The 25,772-nt window shown below is 43.2% G+C and overlaps 1 protein-coding gene across 1 annotated transcript; it reads right to left on the reverse strand.

Moving 5' to 3' along the window:
* Positions 1 to 6,353: 6,353 nt before the first annotated feature.
* LOC123439910 lies at positions 6,354 to 9,090 on the reverse strand. The gene is made up of 11 exons (XM_045116533.1): positions 9,057 to 9,090; positions 8,879 to 8,971; positions 8,665 to 8,766; positions 8,256 to 8,582; positions 8,086 to 8,175; positions 7,919 to 8,005; positions 7,670 to 7,825; positions 7,423 to 7,578; positions 7,218 to 7,325; positions 6,696 to 6,753; positions 6,354 to 6,608 (listed from the first exon to the last, which is right to left on the reverse strand). The coding sequence occupies exons 1-11, from the start codon at positions 9,057 to 9,059 to the stop codon at positions 6,604 to 6,606; spliced, it is 1,185 nt and encodes a 394-aa protein (XP_044972468.1). The 5' UTR covers positions 9,060 to 9,090; the 3' UTR covers positions 6,354 to 6,603.
* Between the last annotated feature and the right edge of the window lie 16,682 nt (positions 9,091 to 25,772).

A 25,772-nucleotide genomic window follows, 5' to 3' on the forward strand; every position in this document is an offset into this window, starting at 1 on the left:
GACCACTACTTGTTGCAAAGATCATGATTGGGGTGATGATTTTTCTTTTGGTCTTGAAAATTTGTTCAAGCCTCAAGATGAATATGATATTTGCAATATTATTGAAAGTGGGTTTGGAGAAGTCATGACTTTAGATGATAATCCCACTATTTTTGAAGAGCGTCAACTTTGCATGCATGTGGATCATGAAAAGAATATCCTTTGTGATAGTTACATTGTTGAATTTATTCATGATGCTACTGAAAATTACTATGAGAGAGGATCATATGCTTCTACTTATTGCAATAGTATCAAGCTTCCTCTCCATAAGTTGAAATTTTTGAAGCTATGCTTGTTTAGCCTTCCTATGCTAGTTGATTCTTGCTCCAATAATTTGTTTGATCACAAAATCCCGATGCATAGGAAGTGGGTTAAACTTAAATGTGCTAGCCATTTGCCCCATGATGCTCTCGTTGTGTTTCAATCCTTACCTTTTATGTGAGCATCATTGAAATCAATGCCTAGCTAAGCGCGTTAAACAAAAGCGCTTGTTGGGAGGCAACCCAACGAATCTATCATTTTTAGTTCTGTTTTGTGTTTTCCACACTTTCATAATTCTTTTATGATTGTGTTTTTTTGTGTTTCTTTTTGCGTTTGTGCCAAGCAAAACCGTTATGATTAGTCTTGGGGATGATCGTTTGGTCATGCTGGAAAAGACAGAAACTTTCTGCTCACGAAACGAATTTTCATTTTTTTATGAAAGAGCTTTTGAGTTTATTGTTTTTTCTGCTCATTGCTACGCAAATTCTTCAGACTGTCGTAATTGTTCAGAATTTTTGGAGTACCATAGGTATACGAAATATACATATTGCTACAGACTGGTCTGTTGTTAATAGATTCTGTTTTTGTTGTGTTGGTTTCTTATTTTGATGAAACTATGGATAGTATCGGGCGGTATTAGCCATGGAAGATTGAAAGTACAGTAACCCAACATCAGCACAAGTAGAATTTAAGGTTGCTACAGTACCTAAGGAAGTGGTGGTTTGCTTTCTTGTACTAATGTTATCACGAGTTTCTGTTTAAGTTTCGTTTTGTGAAGTTTTCAAGTTTTGGGTGAAGTTCTTATGGACAAAGAGATAAAGACTGTCAAGAGCTCAAGCTTGGGGATGCCCAAGGCACCCCAAGAGATTCAAGGATGCCGTAAAAGCCTAAGCTTGGGGATGCCCCTGGAAGGCATCCCCTCTCTCGTCTTCAATCCATCGGTAACGTTACTTGGGGCTATATTTTTATTCACCACATGTTATGTGTTTTTGCTTGGAGCGTCTTGTATCGTAGGAGTCTTTTTTTGTGTCACAATCATCCTTGATGCACACCTAGAGAGAGAGACATGCAAACACCATGATTTTGTCAAGCTTCACTTATATCTTTTGGTAGACAATTAAGCTCACATGTGCTTCACTTATATCTTTTGAGCTAGATACTTTTGCTCTATGTGCTTCACTTATATCTTTTAGAGCACAATGGTGCATGGCTTGCTAGTTGATCTATGCTTTAAAAGTAGTCTCAAAAGGGGTAGTTATCCAAAGGGATACGAAAACTTCCACCTTCATGTGCATTGAATAGTTAGAGAAGTTTGATTCATCTCAATTAGTCTTGAGTTGTGGTTATGGTAATATTGAAGTTATGCTAGTAAGGTGTTGTGGATCTAGAAATACTTGTGTTGAAGTTAGTGATTCCCGTAGCATGCACGTATGGTAAACCGCTATGTGATGAAATCTGAGCATGATTAGTCTATTGATTGTCATCCTTTGCGTGGCGGTCGGGATCGCGCGATGGTTTATACCTACCAACCCTTCCCCTAGGAGTATGCGCTGAATGCTTTGTTTCGATTACTAATAAAACTTCTGCAACAAGTATATGAGTTATTCATGACTAATGTTGAGTCCATGGTTTAGATGCACTTTCACCTTCCACCATCACTATCTTCTTAGTGTCGTGCAACTTTCACCGGTGCACAAAACCCACCATTAGCCTCCCTCAAACAGCCACCATACCTACCTACTATGACTTTTTCAAAGTCATTCCGAGATATATTGCCATGCAACTACCACCATGACATGTGCCACCACGTCTACATTGCCATTGCATGATCGTAAGATAGCTAGCATGATGTTTCCATTAATGTCTATGCCATGCTAGATCATTGCCACGGTACACTACTGAAGGCATTCCATATAGAGTCATTGTTGCTCTAAGTTTTGAGTTGAAAGTGTGATTACCATCATTAATGGAGCATTGTCCCATGTGAGGAAATAAAAGAGGCCAAATAAGCCCACAAAACAAGAGGCCAAAGAGCCCACCAAATAAAAAATTAAAAATTAAAAAAATGAGAGAAAAAGAGAGAAGGGACAATGCTACCACTTTTTCCAAACTTGTGCATATTAAGCACCATGGTCTTCATGATTGAGAGTCTCTCATTTTTTCAGCACCATATGGCTAGTGGGAAATTTTCATTATATAACTTGGCTTGTATATTCCAATGATAGGCTTCCTCAAAATTGCCTTAGGTCTTCATGAGCAAGCAAGTTGGATGCACACCCACTAGTTTTCTTTAAGATCTTTCACATATCGTAGCTCTAGTGCATCATTTGTATGACAATCCCTACTCATTCACATTGATATGTATTGATGATCATCTCCACAGCTCATTGATATGCCTAGTTAATGTGACTATCTTCTCCTTTTTTGTATTGCAACCTCCACCAAATTCCACACCATCTATAGTGCTATAAGCATGGCTCACGCTCATGTATTGCGTGAGAGTTGAAAAGGTGTGAGAAAGTAAAGGTGTGAAACAATTACTTGGCCAATACCGGGGTTGTGCATGATTTAAATTCGTTGTGCAATGATGATAGAGCATAGCCAATCTATATGCTTTTGTAAGGATAACTTTCTTTTGTCCTGGTTATTTCGAAAGTTCATGATTACCTTGCTAGTTTGCTTGAATTATTATTGTTTCCACATCAATAGAAAACTATTGTTTTGAATCTAATGGATCTGAACATTCACGTCACATAAGAGGGATTACAAAGGACATCTATGCTAGGTAGCATGAAAGCATCAAAAATACATTCTTTATCACTTCCCTACTCGAGGACGAGCAGGAGTTAAGGTTGGGGATGCTTGACACGTCTCAAACGTATCTATAATTTTGATGGTTTCATGATGTTATCTTGTCTTCTTTGGATGTTTTTTGTACCGTTTATATCTTTTTTGGGACTAATTAATTCAGTGCCAAGTGCGAGTTCCTGTTTTTTGTGCGTTTTTAACTCTTTTCAAATCTGATTTTGGAACGAAGTACAAACGGAATAAAAACCCCGAAATGATTTTTTCCCGAACGGAAGAAGATCAGGGGGCCTCCGGGCCAAGCCAGGTGGGCTCTAGGGAGCCCACAAGCTCCCACTCTGCGACCAGGGGGAGGCGGCGGTGTTAGCGCTTGTGGCCTCCCTGGCCGCCCCCTTACCTAGATCCTTGGCCTATATATTCCCAAATATTCAACAAAAAATTGGGGGAGCCTCAAAAATACTTTTCCGCTGCCGCAAGGTTCCATTTCCGCGAGATCTCATCTGGAGACCATTCCCGGTGCCCTGCCGGACGGGACTTTGGAGTTGGAGAGCTTCTTCATCATCATCATCGCCCCTCCAATGACTCGTGAGTAGTTCACTTCAGACCTACGGGTCCGTAGTTAGTAGCTAGATGGCTTCTTCTCTCTCTCGGATCTTCAATATAAAGTTCTCCATGATCTTCATGGAGATCTATCCGATGTAATCTTCTTTGGCGGTGTGTTTGTCGAGATCCGATGAATTGTGGATTTGTGACCAGATTATCTATGATATATATTTGAGTCTTTGCTGATTTCTTATATGCATGATTTGAAATCCTTGTAAGTCTCTCCGAGTCTTGGGTTTTTTTTGGCCAACTAGATCTATGATTCTTGCAATGGGAGAAGTGCTTAGTTTTGGGTTCTACCATGTGGTGACCTTTCCCAGTGACAGTAGGGGCAGCAAGGCACACATCAAGTAGTTGCCATCAAGGGTAAAAAGATGGGGTTTTTATCATTGGTTTGAGATTATCCCTCTACATCATGTCATATAGCTTAAGGCGTTACTTTATTCTTATGGACTTAATACACTAGATGCATGCTGGATAGTGGTCGACGTGTGGAGTAATAGTAGTAGATGTAGAAAGTATCGGTCTACTTGTTTTGGACGTGATGCCTATAGAAATAATCATTGCATAGATATCGTCATGACTTTTCGTGGTTCTATCAATTGCTCGACAGTAATTTGTTCACCCACCGTCTACTTGCTTTCATGAGAGAAGCCACTAGTAAACACTACGGCCCCCAGGTCTATTCACATCCATCGTTTACACCTCCGCTTTTACTTTGCTTTGTTACTTTGTTGCTTTGAGTTCTCACTTGGCAAACAATCTATAAAGGATTGACAACCCCTTCATAGCGTTGGGAGCAAGCTTTTGTGTTTGTGCGGGATCTTGAGATAACTCCTCCAGTGGATTGATACCTTGGTTCTCAAACTGAGGGAAATACTTAACACCGCTACGCTACATCACCCTTTCCGCTTCGAGGGAACACCAACACAAGGCTCCAAGGCCACTTGGGAAATCCTTTGCATACTTGCCTAGGAAGTCCCTTAAGGCGTAGCCGCAGCAGAAGGATCAAGCCAAGTATTCTCCCGTCGACGTGCCTAGTTCTGGTGCCATTGGAAGTTCTTTTGTTGCAGTAGCAAAAGCGACTGTAAAAATAGGGTTTTATTTACCCTATATAGCACGCACGAAGAACAGAGGAAGAAGCAGCAGCAGATGCTCTTCGGTGCGACTCCACTGCGCCCTAACTTGGCAACAGAGGACATGTACGGCGGCGGCGTACGAAGACATTCCGGCTCCGCCGTGATTTCGGTGACAGAGAGGTCGAGGCAGTAAAGCTTTTCCTCGCCGGCGACGAGACTTCTAGCGGTGGCGCTATGAATTTCCTGTAGCGGAGAGGAGGTCGAGAGAGAACAAAGAGTTTTGACTGGAGGGGGTAAGGACATATTTATACCTCAGGTGAAAACTGTCCGGCCGATTTTTTCGGACCAAACTACCCCTGCCCTTTCGTCTCCGCAGGACACGTGTACCAACCATTTAAAGCGGTGAGATCGTGCTTATCTCGTGGGAAGTGGGGTTCAGTTACTGTATAACAATATAAAAAACATTTTTGAGGATTTGAGGATTTTGTTACAAAATCATCAGCTGACAAGGATACAGTGAAGATTTTGAACAAAGTTTCAAGTAGAACGCATATGAAGAATTGAATAGACTGGGTGAGTATAGCATAGAGGGGAAGTGGGGTCCGATCACATTCACTTAGATGAAATATCAAACTGAAGAAATAGCTATAAGTGAATGTTGTTGAGGACTTTGAAATCACAGTCTATATATATATCTAGGCAAATGAAAATCATCAAGTGTTTTTGAAGATTTTGATTAACTTGAGGATTTTGTGACAAAGCATCATGTTGATGAATTTCAGCTTTGAAGAAAAACAAGTTTGAAGAACAACAACTTTGAAGAAAATCAACTTTGAAGAAATTCAGTTTTGAAGTAATTCAACTTGAGGGATTTCAAGTTGGGTGGTGGCGTGACCCACCATATACACTACAAGAAATTCTGCATGTAGAGACGTCATATTCCATTGCTAGAGACGTGTTATTTCATCTCTAGGCAACCATAGAGTCGACTTAGTAAAGTGTCTTTGGAGCGTCTCCTTACGGACCGTCTCAAAAAATATAGACACGCTCGCTAAGCGTCTGTACATGGCATGAGACGCTATATTGGAACGTTCAAAGGCGTCTGTAAATATGAGACGCTATGTTGGGACGTTGAAAGTCGTCTCTAGTTATGAGACGCTATGTTGGGACGTTCAAAGACGTCCTTAGATATGAGACGCTATATTGGGACGTTCAAAATCGCCTCTACATATTATAGTAGTTTGTTAGATGCGCTCCTATGACGTCTGTACTAACAGGGTCATTGAATTCATCATGGGCTCCAACCCATTTCTATACACGCTATGTACACACGTTATATTCGTCTCTAAACTCACACAAGCTAATTTGTTGCCACTTGTTATTTTACTTTAAAACAATATTTGATTTTTTTAAATTTTTACTTCATTATTTCAAATCTAGTTACTTTATCACATACATTCTTCTGTAGAATGATCAACAAATATTTTTATGCAAGGGCATGCATCCATATCACCAATCGCATTCATAAGAACCAGATATCATTATATAAAGGGATCCATCCATATCACCAATTGTATTAACAAGCAACCCATTCACACTATTCCAATTAGGAACAAACACATTAGGTTCACAACGAAATCAAATCAGATATTCATATCAAAGATCCAAATGTTCAAGAAGAGATCGTACAAACTAGAACTAAGATTTCATATGAAGCTAAAATCTTTATATAATACATAATATTTATCCTTTTAAAGACTAATTCTTCTATACTTGCTCCTGACTCCTGCAATGCACTCCTTTTCAAAATCTTGAGCTACCCTGAAAAATAAAGATAACACAGATAAAATTAGAACATAAGCTTTAAGACTAGTGTGGAAAGAAATGTACGTTGGTGATGTACCATACCAGTGTTTGGTGGCTTGTTTGGAGAATGTGTACGAGTGGTCAGTTTTGGTTTTTTGACCTAAAAATTACAAAATTCTTCATAAATAAAAAACCTTAAGAATGTACATTAGAGCATAACCAGTGATTCAACGAAAGTGTACTTACATGTGATAGAGGCCATGCAATAACATGACCAATAGCATCCCTTAATGTTTCGAATTTTTCAGATGGTCTAGCCAGTGCCTCATTTCCATGTCTTGTAACAGCGGAAATAGATACTGCTACATATTGCTCTCCAAGCATGTTTCCTCCGACCACGTATGTTTTATCTCTACTCACTAAAGTTCCTTCAGCCATACATTTATTTTTGCTTCTCGGGTTCAATCAATACAAAAAGACTTTCATTTTATCCTATTTTTTCAAGAAATGAAACATTAATTATCACGCATGAATATTTTTCTTTAAACAGAAAGGGGCAATTGCACATGAAATTAGAAAACTAACTATTCTCACCATTGTCATCAGATACATATATATATATACCTGTTTAGTGACGCGATGAAGCAGTTCACTTCGTTTAAGAGCACCTTGCATGTCTGCATTGCTATTTTCAGCTTGACCAATCTTTGGCTCAGGAGCATCATGTGCTTTCTACAGTTGATGTTCAGTTCGGATGTAAGTAAACTTACAAAACAGATAGACATTGTTTCATGATAGAGCAAAAATTTATGCACGCGGGCGCACACACCTTAGTAACCGTGTGTTTATGTGGTGAAGATAAACTTGTGCAACCTTCTTTGGTTCTTGCGCAATTGCTAGGATGCAATTCCTGGTTAGCCTTCTCCGGTAAAGTAGATTTTGCATAGCCTTGATTGACACTATCAATTTTTTCAATGTGTGCTTTCTACAATTGAGATTCACTTTAGTTGTAAGTAAACATACACAATACATAGGCATTGTTTGGTAATGAAGCAAAAAATTATTCACACACGCACCTTAGCGACCATGTGTGGTAAAGATAAACCAGTGAAATCCTCTTTGGTTCTGGCAGAAAAACTAGGACACAAATCTTGGCTAGTGATCTGATTGTCTCGTAAATTTGATTCTGCAGTCCCCTTATTGGCCCCATTAAAGTTTTCAATGTGTGCCTTCTACAATTAAGGTTCCATTTAGTTTTAAGTAAACTTATTCAAAACATAGACATTTTTTAATAACAAAACAAAAATTCATGCACGCACACACACCTTAGCTACCATTTTTTCATGTGGTAACGATAAACCGGTGTAACACTCTTTCCCTCTCGCCCAATTGCTAGGATGCAATTCCTGAAACTTATGATGAACAATTGCTTTTAATTTTTAAGTCTGAGAATAAACTAGAATATTTATTAGTGAAGAAAGTATTACATCACCTGCATAGCACTCAATCGAGCATGCACTTCAATTTCGTTATGTGATTCATTTGGGAGGTCGCTGCCAACAACTCTTTCGTCGAGATCAACCTGAAACAAGAACATGGATAATAGTATGTTAATACTTGTACTTTTATCTTTGCAAAAAGATTAGTGGTTTAGATACGAACTTCATCACTTCCCATGGTTACAAATTCGTTTCTGAAATCTTCTCCAGGAAATTTTCGCTTCAGGAACGAACGCACCATAGCCAACTCATCTGTCACATTTTCTACATTATCTCCTAGTGCCCGCAATGAAAGATGAACATTTCCTTCATTCTCAAAATGCTGAACAAAAGTCAGTCCTTGAGAAACTTTTATTTCGCTCCAATACTTATCACCATAATACCCTCGAAGCTTTTTTGCGTCTTCCCCATGCACACTTTTAAACACTTCTCCATAATCGCTGAATGAAAGCCGCCCATTGTTATCATTCTTTCTTTCTTCCAGTTTCTCCTGTTGAAATAAACACAAACATCACATTATACTAAGTAGTGTTAAGTTAAAGCCTTTACTTTAATCAGAACTAGAACTATACCATCACTATCTTCGTTTTTGCATTTTTGTATTTACCATCCTTCTGTTTATGAGCTTCATCCCAAAGTTCAATCTTGCTAACCTGTCGATTGCTCTTGATTTCCTGTTCAACAAAGTAAATTGGAATGTTTGTTAGTGTTTCTGTAAGAACATATTCAGTTTTCTACACTAACAAAATTTATTTCTAAGCCATCTTTAGAAAGAAAAGGTTTCACCATCTCTTTTCTAAGTCTAGCATGGCTTTTTCTCCCAGTTGTATGTGGATTCTTCTGCTTCTTTGCACACTCGGTGTTCTTTTCGCACAATTTCTAGGAAACCAACACATCTAGTCAATACTAATGTCACCAAACTAGTTATGTACGTCATATTAAGTATGAGAATAGAACATCTTACCATATGTGAATCCTGGCACCAAAACCCAACAAGAGTATCCAATTGATGTTCATTAACACCTTTGGGAACACTTGCTATAATTTCAGCCAAAGACTTCTTGTCACGCTTGAAATATTTACTCTTCAAACGAGACTTGTACGCTCTCCATTTTTTGTTAATAGTCAATAGGATCCAGTCTCGTGTAAGTTGCCTTGTCTCATTGGAGTAGATAAATTTATCCTTCAAAAATTAAAATCGACTGTCAGCGATGTCATATTAACAATCTTGAACAGTGCTATGAAAACTTTACCTCCACATCTGTGATCATTTGCCCGTGTTTTTGCAGAAACAATTCATTGTCCCATCTAGGAATATGCAATGGTGCAAATGTTGAGTTCTCTGCAAGCCATGTAAGATGATGACCAAGAATCACAGCTGACTTTCCATTTGCTAGACCATTTCCATGAGTCTCCACAATTATCTTCCCCCCGCGTAATTCCGACAAATTTTTACCTCGGAATTCCCCTACAATCTGTCTCACATCTCCATTTGGCCCTGCATGCAAGAGTATCATGATGGAATATAGCTGGAACATATACATCAAACTAGATATATGTGTTTGCCTAGTACAGTCAGGAGGCTTTTTTGGTACTAGATCATCAACCTCTGGAGGTATCCTCGACATGATATCTTTATTAAACAATGTTAAAATCATATATTAAGGTCAAGTATGGAAACAAATGTAATTGCTAGTAAAACTTTCCTGGCCTCTTTTGTAAAAATGTAACTGCTATTCCTGTAACCTTGACACACTCACTATTCTAATATATACAAAACTGTAGGAAACTCTCCTACAGTCATTCACAATTCAAAAGAAAAAAAGATACTGCATTATGTGTGTGGTTTTCATGAATCAGTTACCATCTAAGTCAATCCCTAGGTACCTAACTGAAATAAGATGAAATAAGGTGATCTTGCTTATGTACATATGTAACTGAAAAGGAAGCAAAAAGCACTTCTGAAATTACTGTAATGCAGATAACAACATACAGACATGTAAACAACATTTTTTTGGTGCAAAATCTGAGAGGTGCTGATTGAAACCTCCATTCAACTAAGATGGAAGAATCGAAATTAATGAAGAAGTGGGACTGCACTAAGATGAGGTGTGAAATAGGACAAAAAAACTACTATGAAATAGTAGAGTACATTTCAGTCTGTGCAACCAAACACTATCACATTCACTACAACCATTTCAGTCTGTACATTTCAGCCAATCTATCAAAACCACTTGTACTACTCTTGATTTTTACCATACAAAATTTGATTAGAGCAAACAATTGCTCACGTATGTTCAAGAAAATCTGTCACAATTGATTTACATGCAGGCAAGCAATTCAACAAACACTTAGAGTGCGAGACTGGAGACATGTACTGATTCTACACGAAGGAAGTAAGGAGACGCAGGAGAAGAGGATCCATACTTGACGTGGTAAAACTATACGCACAATGGATTTCAATGGATCACCTGCTTGACGTGGAGGCGAGAGCTGCTTCTGGACAGGCGGCCGGCGGAGCTAGCGGCGCAGGGCAGCACTCGATGACGAGCTAGCGGCGCAGGGCAGACTCGAGGACGAGCTAGCGGCACAGGGCAGCACTCAAGGACGAGCCTACCATCACGCGTCTGCGGGACTGGGCGGCGCGGTTGCTGCTGATGCCACGCAGATTGCAATCAAGACGAGGCTGGATAATGGGGAGGTGGGCTAGATGATGGGGAGGAAAAAAATCAGGCCATAACGCGGGAAGTATGTATTGCGCGTGGCAAAGAAACAATTTGTAGCGCCAAATTTTGTTAAGCGAAAATATTCAGGGAACGTCAAATTTAATTAAGTGAAAAAAGAGTGCTAAGTATTTATTTTTTATGAAAAATAAAGTGCTAAGTATTCACATATACGGATGTGTTAAAAACGAATTTATGAATAAATGATTTTTAGGTGTATCTTTATTGTATAAATCTGTATGCCTTGTTCTTTTCTCAAAAAAGAACAAACTTTCTTCGGTAATATACATATCCAAGTAATATCGACATGGTTTAATAGAAATTATAAAGGCAGTGGTAGACCGAAGTGTTTGGCCGCGTCAACCGCAAATGCCTCCTCGACATGCCATTCCTTCACCCAGCCCTTGCCGGCAATGGGGCGGCAGTGCCCAGCAACTCAAGGCAATCTTGACAAGCTGGTCACTGAGCCGCCGAGCCACTGTATAGCCGCCGTGCCCCCGGGAGACCGTTGAGCCGCCGAGCCACTGTATAGCCGTCGTGCCCCCGAGAGACCATCGCCATGAGCCGGACCTCCACAACGCTGCCCGCGGCGTGAGCAACAGTCACGCCAGGAAGCTGCCCCACCCGCGCCGCCCACCTAGATCCCAGTGCTAGATCTAGGACGAACGCCCCGCCACCCGCCCCTGCAGTTGCACAACAGCCACCCACGCCCACCCAGGGATGCGGGAGGGAGACCTCCAAAAGCGACAGGAGGAGCCATCGGCGGCCACCAGGCCATCCGCTGTCATCGCTGCCTGAATCGGCCACGGAACGGACCAGATCGGGTCGTCGTGGCTGCGACGGGCGCAACCACCGCGCAACCCACTATACCAGGCCACACGTCCACGCCGCCGCCGCCGCCAAACGTCCGTCACCACGCCGACGCGCCCTGTGCCCACACATCGCCGTCATCCGAAACCCCGCGGCCTACGTCGGTCGTATCCAAAAGAGGGCTGAGAAACTCCACCGCCGCCAACGCCGACCAGGCTTTGCCCGACGACGGCGAGGGGAGGGAGAGGGGAGGGAGGTCGGCCCGGCGGCAGCGCTAGGGTAAGCCCCCTCGATCGTTCGCGGGGGGGGGGGGGAGGGGGAGGGGAGGAGGATCGCCTTAAAAACATTACTCCATCCGATCCTCCTCCTACACCGCCCTCCCAACTGCCGTCACGGTGTGGCGTGACGATGTGTCGTCGTCATGCCGAGATGATGGAGGAGGTGTCCGGTGGAACTCCTGCTCCTTCAAATCCTTGTCACGTCAGTTGCGGCACGGTGGTGAGCGGAGAGGATAGGAGAGGAGCGACGAAAGGAGCGACGACGGATGGTGAGCGGAGAGGAGAGGAGAGGAGCGATGACGGATGGTGAGCAGAGAGGAGAGGAGAGGGGCGGCAGGGTGCGGAGAGGCGACTGCGGCTCTCGCGAAGGCAAAACAGTGCCTCTTGCAAAAAAACGTTGCTTTTTTTATTTCTCAGAGGCACGGCCGATCGTGCCTCTCACGAAAAAATGAGTTCTTTTAAAAAAAAAAGTTGATTTTTTTCGTTAAAAAACTAAAAAACGGTGAAAAACCGAAACACCAAAATATCCAAGAAAAAATCAATCTGAAAAGCCAAAAACGCATACGGAAAAATAAGGATACGCCTTTTTGTTTCATTTTTTTGTTTAATTTTCCTTTATTTTTTTATTCCCTTTTCTTTGTAATCTTTTCAAATTATTGTAGTTTTTCTAAATTTGTGAACTTTTTCAAAACTCCCACACTTTCGTGCCCGTTCGATTCACCAAATATCTTTTATTGCTTTTGATTTTTAAAATATTCCATTTTCTCGAATTTCTGTTGACTATATTTATTTCTGGCCAGAACAAATGAACCTGACGCACACTTCATGGGTTCCAAATTTGACAGTAGTACTATCATGTGAAAGTTATAAAAAAATCAATTACAGAACTTTTTAGAAAACTAAACGGGTAGCCATACAATTCATCTACACATTAAAAAAGGCCATAGGCTAGTTCACTATAGAGTGACATGAACTATACATTCTAAAGATCCGCCCAACTCGACTAATCTGTTTCATCTGAAGATGGTTCTTCACCCATGTCAAATATATCACGAGGTTTGAATTTCACCATGGTATTCCAATTCTCATTTCTCGGATGCTGGATATAGAAAACCTGGTCAACTTGGGAAGAAAATACAAAGGGATCATCCTCTAAATTATCCCCTGTATGTATTTTTCGAGAGAAGTTCACATGAGTGAATCCAAACTCATCTTTTATAATACCAGATTTGTGATGAACATCATACCAATCACATTTGAAGAACACCACCTTGTAATCTCTGTATGACAATTCGAAGATGTCAGATAACCGGCCATAATACAACACACCATTTTCAGCAAGGTTCACGACACCACTATTTTGTGTCACGCGTCCTGTCTCACGACTGATAGTATGAAACCTGAAACCATTAATTATATAGCCACTGTAGCGCACCCCGCATTTGCTTGGTTTTACCGCTAATGCTCTTATCTTTTCTGTGATATCCGGACCATCGTTTAATATAACCTGTATGTAAAAGTGGTTACATTGAATTCATATGGAACTACAATGAAAGAATATGCTAAAGGTGAACTATACCTTTTGTTCCAACCAGTCAGCAAAGTGTCCACTAATCAATCCCTCATTGTCATCATCCGTCAAATTTAAGTTACCTGGTTTCCTCCTCTCTTGATCCAAAAATTCTCTATAATAATAAGACAAAATAACATCATTATTCTTTCCAGCTTATGAAAAACAAAAGAAATACAAGATAGCACTGAAGCACACCTACGGAGACCATCAAGCTCATCAGAGTGTCGCAAGACATATCGATGTGCTTGAACAAGAAGTTGATCGTCCAACTAGCCACTGACAGCCTTTCCAATTGGCTCACCAACACTATCGAACATGTATACGCCCTTTGTATTATCTGAGGGATCGGGGTTCCTAGAAGTTCTTGTGAAACGTGTGGTTCCTTCTAGAAATCTTGAACAAAAGGTCAAGCATTCTTCAACAATATATCCTTCAGCAATAGAACCTTCAGGATAAGCTCTATTGCGCACAAGTGACTTTAGCGAAACAAATGATCTGAACATCATAAAACAACGATGTTATATGTGTCACAGGAAATGATAAATCAAATCATATACTTAGATGCATCGTGGAAAATAACAAATCAAATCAAAGTAGCATACCTCTCTAGAGGGTACATCCACCTGTAATGCACCGGGCCACCAAGTTTAGCTTCTTCAACTAAGTGCACCATTAAATGTACCATGACAGTAAAAAACGATGGAAGAAAAACTTTTTCCATATTACAAAGTGTCTTCACAATACTCTCTTGTAGTTTCTCAAGCTCAGAGACATCTAACACTTTGGAGCATAGCTTCTTGAAGAAATTAGCCAGCTCAACCACTATTATCATGACATCTTTACTGGGATAACAGTGTAAAAGTGCCACAGGAAGGATGTCTTCTAGAATAACATGACAGTCATGGCTTTTGAGGCCAGTCAATGTTAATTCTTTCATGTTCACACACCTCGAAAATTTTGATGCACAACCATCAGGAGTCCTACAATTCTTAATCATTGTACAAAGCATCTCCTTCTTTTCTTTATACATATTAAAAGGTGCGTGCGGCAATTTAGTTTTACCTGTATCACCTTCATCGGGTTGAAGGTTAGGTCGAATTCCAATTTCTCCCAAGTCAAGCCGTGCATTAAGGCCATCCTTTGTTTTAGAATCAATATCCAGTAAGGTACCAATTAAATTTTCAAAGACGTTTTTCTCAATATGCATTACATCTAGATTGTGCCTTAACTTGTTGTGCTCCCAGTATTCCAAATCAAAGAATATTGACTTCTTTTTGAAACAATCCTCAGGCTTCTTTTCAGGTTTACGTGAGATGTTATCCGATTTCTTTTTAGGCGCTCTTTTACGCTTCTGTTTCTCACGACCTTCCGTTGCTTTTTCATTGTCTTTGCCCTTCATTTTCCCTTTCCCTTTGTTTGCTGCAACAACTTTTTTTCCTAAGACAAACACTCTGCCCTGCAACATTCTCAAAGCTGAGCTACCACTCATAGTTGTAGGTGCGAGTTCCATCTCTTCGGTGTTATCAAACTCCTTCTTTCGTCTCCGAAATACATGATCCCGTGCTAGCCATCGACGATGCCCCATATAACAAAATTTCTTACTCTTATTTAGCCAATATGATCTCGTGAAAGGACCACATGACGGACAAGCATATCTACCACTGGTGCTCCATCCATACAGGTAAGCTAATGCTGGAAAATCATTCAAAGTCCATAATAGTGCAGCTCGAAGAGGAAATTTCTCCTGAGTACATGAGTCAAAAGTGTCCACACCTTTCCAAAGTTGTAACAGCTCATCCATCAACGGCTGCAGGTATACATCAATGTCATTGCCAGGGGAACTTAGTCCAGGAATAATCATTGATAAAATTAGAGATGTTTGCTTCATGCATATCCAAGGTGGTAGGTTGTATGGAATAAGCATGACTGGCCAAGTACTATGTTTTGCACTCATGAGTCGGAAAGGGTTAAACCCATCACACCCAAGGCCTAGTCGTATATTACGGGGATCCTTAGCGAAATTAGGATATCTGGCATCAAGATCTTTCCATGCCTCTGCATCAGCTGGACATCGCAGCAATCCATCTTTTGTACGACCTTCATCATGCCAACGCATGTCAATTGATGTCTTCTTAGTTGCAAATAACCTTTGGAGCCTTGGAATCAATGGGAAATATCGCAACACCTTGGCTGGTTTCTTCTTCTTCTTTTTAGATTCAGCTGTTGAATCTTTCTTCTCATTTTCAATGGTAACCCAACGAGAGGCACCACACACATGGCAAGACTCCTGGTTAGCTCTTTCACCTCTAAAAAGCATGCAATCTCTTGGGCATGCATGAATTTTCTCATAATCCAGCCCTCATCCGCGTATGATTTTTTTCGCCTCGTAATATTTCTTCCGCAGGTTTATCTGAGGAAATGCAACTGATAATACATCAAGTAGTTGTGTGAACGATTCCTGTGACCACCCATGCAAGACTTTCATGTGATATAAAGTGACAAGAAATGACAACCTCGAATATGCTGTACATCCAGGGTATAAATCTGTGTCTGCTTCCTTTAAGAAACTAGTGTATATGTCTTGTTCTCTCATTTTATAATCATCGGCAAATGTTGTACTAACATTCTCAGCCACACCAGGTTCCAAGTCCACAAATTCAGACTGAACACCATCTAGTTCCCCATCCAATGAGCTTGATAGTGATTGGAAGCTGTCAGCCATGGGGAAAATAGCACTTAATAGTCCAGGAATGTCATGCAATCTTCTATTACTGCCTTCTACATCGGAATTGATTGGAAAACCAGGAATATGAAAATTGTTGTTGTTATTTGACATGGGAGCAAATGCAAATGAAGGTGAATCATAGTCTTCTCCATGGCAAACCCACTTTGTATAACCCTGAAGAATACTGTCACATCCCTAACCCTTAAGCAAGATAGCATTGTGCCCATGTCTTCTTTGCATTTGCATCTAAGAAGTTTCAAAAAAAACGACAAAGTGGCAAAGGAAAAACTCAAAACCCTAGCCACCATTTCAATTAAAGGAAATTTCAACTAGTTCAAAATCAATGAACCCAAAATGGCCTCAAGAAATGTTCAAACTTTCTGATAAATCATGAAAGTAAATGAGCATTGGAGAAAACTATTTCTTGACACTTTAAGCATTTTAAATAATTGCAAAAGCCACTGGTTTCAAATTTAAAAATTTGAAATCAGAAACTATAATTTTCCAAAAATGTTGAAAGTCTTGGAAATGAGTGGGGATATTATAACAAATATTTCAGGAGGTCAAAAATAGTTTTTACTTTTTGTTTTGGAGCTGAAATAATTAGAAAAGCAATAAATAGTAAAATAGAAAAACAAAAAAAAGAGAAAATGGAAAAAGTCTTACGTGTCGCCCAAGCCAGGCCCGGCCCATCTCGCCGCTCGTCCCCTCCCTCGCGTCAGTAGGCAGCAGGAGGTGGCCGCCGCCTCCTCCGGCGCGGCCACGCACCTGCGTGCCTGCCTGGCCGCCGGTTCGCGCTGGCGACGACGGGGATAAGCTCCCCAGAGCTTCCCCTATCCATTCCCCGCCTCGGTTCTTCCCCTCCTCCCGGATCTCCCCCTCCTCCCTGCTGCCGCCATTAGAGCCGAGCTCGAGCTCGAGCTGGCCGTGCCTCTGGCCATAGGAACCCCTCCCCGAGCACGCCATTAGCTCTGCCTCGTCGCCCTGGTCGTCTCTGCAGAAGCCGAAGCTTCCTCGCGCCCTGCAATGCCCGCAACGCCGTCGGACCTCTCCCGTCGATTCGTCGCCCCCAGGCCTTCCCCGAGCCGTCTGAGCTCTACCCTGCACTCCCTGTGAGCATGCGGTCGTTTTCCCTAGGTTTCCCCGTCGATCCCCTCCTCTAGCCCTAGTTTCACCGGAGCCCGACGAGGACCGCCGCTGCCGCTCGTCGCCGGTAGCCCTCCGATGTCCAGCTCGTCCTCCCGAGCGCACCAGCAGCTCCAGGACGACGCGTAGATGTCGTAGCAGCTAAGAACTGAGCATGGATCCCTCAGATTCAAAGCCCCCGACGACGCCCGAGCTTCGGCCGCCGCTCCGGCTCGTCGCCGATGCCTCTTCCGGCGACCCTAGCCTCCCCAGATGGTCCTGCCAGATCGGCCACTTTGCGAGCATGCTGTAGCTGCAAACCGCGTGCGTTTTGGTGCTGTGCAGCGCCGTCTAGGTCGCCTCCGGCGAGCCCTCCGCCGCGGGTCTGGTCGCCGGCGACCACCCTCCGGTGGCCGTCGACGTGGCCGACCATTAGGGCGTAATCGCCCTCCCCTCAGTCGCTGCCAGAGGGCCCCACGCCTGGTCAAACCCCAATTAGGGGCTGGTCGGTGCGGGATTAGTCCCAGAGAGGCTGACCAGTGGGGCCCCCCTGTCAGGTTTGACCTGCACAGGTCGCCTGACCTGCTGACGTCAGCCTGATGCAATAAATGGAATTTCCAGTATAAAAATAATTCAGGAAATTGCTAAAAATTACAAAAATCATAGAAATTAATCTGTAACTCCAATGAAAATAAATTATATATGAAAAAGTATGAGAAAAATTCAAGGATTCTGATTATGCTATTTTCAACTATGTTTGAAAAAGTTACAGGACCCTAATTTGTGAAATAAGGAATAATTCAATTCTTTAGTCACTTTATAAATGGAATTTGCAAAAATATCCAAATTCCATTATAAATACAATGATCACACACTGCCCTATATATAATTCGGTACCATAACATGACATTTCATGCATGTTAACATTAGGTTGATCTGAGCATCAGGTCGAATCAATTGAACCGGTATCCGAGAATACCCGTTTGAATTGCTATTCGAATGTGATTCAAATCAACTCTAAACCTAAAACATCTTGATTATAATAACCTATCACTTGCATTCTCATGCCATGCTCATGCATCATTTTGATTGCATATGTTTGTTATTGAATGTTGCCATTCATTTCGGTAGGCTCCGCACCCCCGGATTCCACCGAATATCCGTCTGACGGATATCGTTCCTCCTTTGAGCAACAAGGCAAGCAACCCTTTTGATCATCCCGATAACACCTATGTTCTTGCTCCTGCACCTATTTATTGCATTAGGATCAAATGCTTCAACTGCTTTTGCCACGATAGTTGGACCCACTTCCTTTGCATGACTTAACCTTGTCACAGTAAATAGCCGAACCTTGCAACCTAGCATACCTGGTAGTTGCTTGAGCTATGATGTGCCTTATCCTGCTATGCATGCTATGCTTAGAGTTGTGTATGGTCTGTCATCTGGGAGATGAAAAGAAATGTGGAATGTGTTCGGTGAGCAAGGGTCGTGTGTTGAACTTTATTTGGTAAAGGTACCGGTGAAAGGCTGTGTAGGAGTACATGGCGGGTTGTTTCATTGGAACCGTCCTTAGGAACTGAGTTCCGTGTATGTAATCCAAGACTAGATACTACCACATGCTGGGCCCTGAAATATGACCCCGCTCGGCCTATTAATCCCGTAGTACTCGGTCCAGGAGTTGCAAGTAGTTTCTGGTGTTTATAGTAATGCTGGAGGCCGTGCATGGTGCTGACCTGAGAGGTGGACCGTGATGCGGTAGGCAGTGGCACGGTGTACCAAGTGGCACCCGGATGGTGGGCTTGGGAACCCTGCGCACATCGTTTGAGGCCGTGGCGGAAACCTCGGCCGGACTTCCGTACGGGTTACTCTCAGATAGGCGATAAACCTGGACTAGGTACTAGTGTGGTTAACGGTCGTGGCCGACTCCCTCGCTGGGCTTCCGCTTATAGGTTGCCGAGGTGCATGACGTGCACATGGCGATAAGTGGCGGGAGCGTGTGTGACGAAGTACACCCCTACAGGGTTATGATCTATTCGAATAGCCGCGTCCGCGGATATGGACTACTTGGAGACATATGTTGTTCATAGATAACTTCAATGGCTACTCATAAAATTGTCAAGATAAGCGTGAGTGTCGTGGACGGCATTTCCGTATGGAGACGGAATGATTCCACGATAGTGTATTGTTGTGGTATTAGTGGACTCGTGTGCGAGAAATCAAGTTGTCAAAACTAATTTCAAAAAAACAAGTTGTCTAGCCACGAGTCAAATGCTGGCTTCCCGCATGAAACCCCACAATACCTTTTGATACCTTGCATGAGTAGTTAGTTCTCCTAAAGTCTTGCTGAGTACCTTCGTACTCATGTTTGTTTAATAAATGTTGCAGAGGTTGCTAATGACCCTAATGGAGGGTTCTTCGTAGACATCGACGATGACGAGTAGCTGGTGTCCCAGCTACGATTTGGCCCTACGTCGGCTCTGTAGTATAGTCAGGCCATGTGCCTTCTAATTCCTCTGTCTGTACCCAGACAGTTTATAACTCTTCCACTGGCTTGTAATTGTATGACTGCTATTATGGGTCGAGAGACCCTTAATGTGTAATATTATGTGTGTGGCTCTTCCGAGCCTCTTAAATAAAGCTTGTATGATTATGGTTATGTTGTGATGCCATCGATGTATCTATACATATCGGTATGCCATGCGTACGTGTGTCTTACTTGATATGTATGGGGTTCGAATACCTAGTCGTGAACTTTAGTAGCACTCCTTACAAGGAAATGCCCCTTTGTGATCCAACGAGCCTTGGTAGTTCGCTACTGCTCCGGACACATTGGTTGACCGGCATGTGTCCTTCTTAGCTGTTGTGTCTGTCCCCTTTGGGGAAATGTCACGCGACGTAATGGAGTCCTTGTAGCTTGCTACGACTCGTCTACGTTCGTTGGTGACCGACACTTGCTTTGTTGGGTCATGTATGCCTGTCCTTGTGCGGAACTGCCACTTTGGTTTATGACTAGACATGTCGATCCGGGTTCTTTGACATTGGATTGCTAGCGACACTATTGCATACGTGAGTCAAAAGACGCAAACGGTCCCGGCTAAGGTAAGGCTGCAGCCGTGGAGTTAACCGTGCGTGAGACCACAAAGGGATGCGTTGTGTTACAGGCTGGATTCCTATGGCTTAGGATCGGGGTCCCGACAGCGTTGGTATCAGAGCCTGACTGACTGTAGGATTACTAAGCCAAACTGGTCGAAGTTGAGTCTAGAATTGATTTAGTTATATATAAGGGAATTGTTTGTGGAAGGGAACGTAACACTCTTGTTCTCTTCTCAAGATATTCTATTCTGGTCATTCTCGTCTTTTCTGCGGGAATTAAGGACTAGGTTACTCATCTTCTCCTAGGCTCGTATTTCTGATCGGTAGATTATAGGACTACGGGTCGAGAGATATTGGGTTTCTTTTATTCCTAGGAAGCAGGAAGTAAGTTTGGTGACCAGAGAGTTGAACTTGATAGTTGAGTGGTTACGCTAATCTATTTTGGGTTGTCTCAAAATTGGTTTTTGAGCATTTACAGCCGTTATCCTGCCCAATTTTGCATTCAGAGCTCTAATGCTTTTGCATTACTCTCTATTTACAGATGCCTGGTCGTCCTTCTCGTCAGGTGGTACGTTTGACCAGGTGCACTGATGTACCGGGTCATACGGCCATGCTGGTCAGGGTGATGTCGGTGTGCGGTTACCGCTGGTACCCCGAGTACACGGTAGAGGAACAGTACCGAGACTTCAACCAGAGCCAGTACATCTGCACTGTTAGGATATTTCCAGACTACCCTGGAGCGGAGAAGCCAATCCATTGGTCCTATGGGTTGGGAGTCACTCTTGACATGGCAGTACAAGATGCTGCCTATTCAATGTTGACTATTATTAGAGCGAGACATGCACTGTTGCAGAATTCAGAGTTCTGCTATGTTCCGACCTCTCAGTCTGGTGAAGAGGGATACCTCAGTGGAGTCTATTTTGATTCTTCTATGGAGGATCCACTTCTGCAGTCCACTGTTGAGATGCTAGAGAACAGAGACAAGGATGCTCGTGCTCTCCGCATGGAGCTTTACGCTACCCGTGCCCGTCTGTGGACAGCCTTGATGCAGCTGGCACCGGTAGTCCAGACAGGGTATGGAGAGATGGAGATGCTGAATCCTGTTAGGACCCATCTTCTGGCCCACGTTGACTGGCCAGCTATAGGGGGAGTCACACCTCTTCGGGGACCCCTCTTACCACCAGTCAGGGGACCAAGGCCACATCCGTGTCCTTACGGATCCCAGGGATCTCAGGCTAGAGTGTTTCCTGATCCGCAGGTTGAGCTTCCAGGTCATGGAGGTAACCTCTATGAGATGTTCTATGAGGATGCCTGAACTATGAGCGGAAGGATAGTATGGTAGTAGCTGTTGGAATTGTGCCCTAGAGGCAATAATAAATGTATAGTTATTATTATAATTCCTGTATCAAGATAATAGTTTATTATCCATGCTATAATTGTATTGAATGAAGACTCATTTACATGTGTGGATACATAGACAAAACACCATCCCTAGCATGCCTCTAGTTGGCTAGCCAGTTGATCGATGATAGTCAGTGTCTTCTGATTATGAACAAGGTGTTGTTTCTTGATAACTGGATCACGTCATTGGGAGAATCACGTGATGGACTAGACCCAAACTAATAGACGTAGCATGTTGATCGTGTCATTTTGTTGCTACTGTTTTCTGCGTGTCAAGTATTTATTCCTATGACCATGAGATCATATAACTCACTGACACCGGAGGAATGCTTTGTGTGTATCAAACGTCGCAACGTAACTGGGTGACTATAAAGATGCTCTACAGGTATCTCCGAAGGTGTTAGTTGAGTTAGTATGGATCAAGACTAGGATTTGTCACTCCGTATGACGGAGAGGTATCTCGGGGCCCACTCGGTAATACAACATCACACACAAGCCTTGCAAGCAATGTAACTTAGTGTAAGTTGCGGGATCTTGTATTACGGAACGAGTAAAGAGACTTGCCGGTAAACGAGATTGAAATAGGTATGCGGATACTGACGATCGAATCTCGGGCAAGTAACATACCGAAGGACAAAGGGAATGACATACGGGATTATACGAATCCTTGGCACTGAGGTTCAAACGATAAGATCTTCGTAGAATATGTAGGATCCAATATGGGCATCCAGGTCCCGCTATTGGATATTGACCGAGGAGTCTCTCGGGTCATGTCTACATAGTTCTCGAACCCGCAGGGTCTGCACACTTAAGGTTCGACGTTGTTTTATGCGTATTTGAGTTATATGGTTGGTTACCGAATGTTGTTCGGAGTCCCGGATGAGATCACGGACGTCACGAGGGTTTCCGGAATGGTCCGGAAACGAAGATTGATATATAGGATGACCTCATTTGATTACCGGAAGGTTTTCGGAGTTACCGGGAATGTGCCGGGAATGACGAATGGGTTCCGGGAGTTCACCGGAGGGGGGCAACCCACTCCGGGGAAGCCCATAGGTATTTGTGGGGTCACACCAGCCCTTAGTGGGCTGGTGAGACAGCCCACCAAATCCTATGCGCCAAGGAAGAGAAAATATCAAAGGAAAGGAAAAAAAAGGAGAGGTGGGAAAGGGGAAGGACTCCCTCCCACCAAACCAAGTAGGACTCGGTTTGGGGGGGGGAGAGTCCTCCCCCCTGGCTCGGCCGACCCCTTGGGGTTCCCTTGGACCCCAAGGCAAGGTCCCCCTCCCTCCTCCTATATATATGGGGCTTTTAGGGAAGATTTGAGACGACTTTCTCACGGCTGCCCGACCACATACCTCCATAGTTTTTCCTCTAGATCGCGTTTCTGCGGAGCTCGGGCGGAGCCCTGCTGAGACGAGATCATCACCAACCTCCGGAGCGCCGTCAGGCTGCCGGAGAACTCTTCTACCTCTCCGTCTCTCTTGCTGGATCAAGAAGGCCGAGATCATCGTCGAGCTGTACGTGTGCTGAACGCGGAGGTGCCGTCCGTTCGGTACTAGATCGTGGGACTGATCGCGGGATTGTTCGCGGGGCGGATCGAGGGATGTGAGGACGTTCCACTACATCAACCGCGATCTCTAATCGCTTCTGCTGTACGATCTACAAGGGTACGTAGATCACTCATCCCCTCTCGTAGATGGACATCACCATGATAGGTCTTCGTGCGCGTAGGAAAATTTTTGTTTCCCATGCGACGTTCCCCAACAGTGGTATCAGAGCTAGGTTCATGCGTAGATGTCTTCTCGAGTAGAACACAAAAGGTTTTGTGGGCGGTGATGTGCGTTTCGCTGCCCTCCTTAGTCTTTTCTTGATTCCGCGGTATTGTTGGATTGAAGCGGCTTGGACCGACATTACTCGTACGCTTACGAGAGACTGGTTTCATCGTTACGAGTAACCCCCTTTGCTCAAAGATGACTGGCAAGTGACGGTTTCTCCAACTTTAGTTGAATCGGATTTGACCGAGGAGGTCCTTGGATGAGGTTAAATAGCAACTCATATATCTCCGTTGTGGTGTTTGCGTAAGTAAGATGCGATCCTACTAGATACCCTTGGTCACCACGTAAAACATGCAACAACAAAATTAGAGGACGTCTAACTTGTTTTTGCAGGGTATGATTGTGATGTGATATGGCCAAACGATGTGATGTGATATATTGGATGTATGAGATGATCATGTTGTAATAGAAATATCGACTTGCATGTCGATGGTACGACAACCGGCAGGAGCCATAGGGTTGTCTTTATACTAACATATGTGCTTGCAGATGCGTTTACTATTTTGCTAGGATGTAGCTTTAGTAGTGATAGCATAAGTAGCACGACAACCCCGATGGCGACACGTTGATGGAGATCATGATGATGGAGATCATGGTGTGGCGCCGGTGACAAGAAGATCGTGCCGGTGCTTTGGTGATGGAGATCAAGAAGCACGTAATGATGGCCATATCATGTCACTTATGAATTGAATGTGATGTTAATCCTTTTATGCACCTTGTTTTTCTTAGAACGACGGTAGCATTATGAGGTGATCTCTCACTAAAATTTCAAGACGAAATTGTGTTCTCCCCGACTGTGCACCGTTGCTACAGTTCGTCGTGTCGAGACACCACGTGATGATCGGGTGTGATAGACTCAACGTTCACATACAACGGGTGCAAAACAGTTGCGCACGCAGAACACTCGGGTTAAGCTTGACGAGCCTAGCATGTGCAGACATGGCCTCGGAACACATGAGACCGAAAGGTCGATCATGAATCATATAGTTGATATGATTAGCATAGGGATGCTTACCACTGAAACTACTCTCGACTCACGTGATGATCGGACTTGGGATAGTGTAAGTGGATCATGAACCACTCAAATGACTAGAGAGATGTACTTTTTGAGTGGGAGTTTAGCATATAATTTGATTAAGTTGAACTCTAATTATCTTGAACATAGTCTAAGTCCACTTTGTATATATTTGTGTTGTAGATCATGGCTCACGCAAGTGTCATCCTGAATTTTAATACGTTCCTAGAGAAAGCTAAGTTGAAAGATGATGGAAGCAACTTTGTAGACTGGGCTCGTAATCTTAGGCTAATCTTACAAGCTGGAAAGAAGGATTATGTCCTTAATGCTGCGCTAGGAGATGAACCACCCGCTACGGCTGATCAGGATGTTAAGAACGCTTGGCTAGCACGTAAGGAGGACTACTCAATAGTTCAATGTGCAGTCTTGTATGGCTTAGAGCCGGGACTTCAACGTCGCTTTGAGCGTCATGGAGCATTTGAGATGTTCCAGGAGTTGAAGTTTATCTTTCAGAAGAACGCCCGGATCGAGAGGTATGAGACCTCCGATAAATTCTATGCCTGCAAGATGGAGGAAAGCTCGTCTGTCAGTGAACATGTGCTCAAGATGTCTGGGTACTCAAACCGTCTAGCTGAACTAGGGATTGAACTCCCGCAAGAAGCTATCACTGACAGAATCCTCCAATCACTGCCGCCAAGCTATAAAGGCTTTGTGTTGAACTACAACATGCAAGGGATGAACAAGTCTCCCGGCGAGTTGTTTGCGATGCTGAAAGTCGCAGAGTCTGAACTCCGTAAAGAGCATCAAGTGTTGATGGTCAGCAAGACCACTGGTTTCAAGAGAAACGGCAAAGGCAAGAAGGGCAATTCAAAGAAGAGCGGCAAGCCTGTTGCCAATCCGCCGAAGAAACCCAAAGCTGGACCTAAGCCTGAAACAGAGTGCTTCTATTGCAAGGGTATGGGTCACTGGAAGCGCAATTGCCCCAAGTATCTGGCAGATAAGAAGGCGGGCAAAGAAAAATCAGGTATATTTGATATACATGTTATTGATGTGTACTTAACCAGCTCTCGTAGTACTGCCTGGGTATTCGATACCAGTT

The sequence above is a fragment of the Hordeum vulgare genome, chromosome 3H, assembly GCF_904849725.1.
Source record: "Hordeum vulgare subsp. vulgare chromosome 3H, MorexV3_pseudomolecules_assembly, whole genome shotgun sequence".
In the NCBI taxonomy this organism is placed as follows: Eukaryota; Viridiplantae; Streptophyta; class Magnoliopsida; order Poales; family Poaceae; genus Hordeum; species Hordeum vulgare.

Excerpts from the sequence above, each read along its gene's own strand:
- LOC123439910 (XM_045116533.1), bottom strand. Across the intron at positions 7,326-7,422 it reads ATAAACACACGGTTACTAAG|AAAGCACATGATGCTCCTGA; the intron begins GTGTGTGCGCCC and ends CATCAACTGTAG. Across the intron at positions 6,754-7,217 it reads TTCATCGCGTCACTAAACAG|GTCAAAAAACCAAAACTGAC; the intron begins GTATATATATAT and ends TGTAATTTTTAG.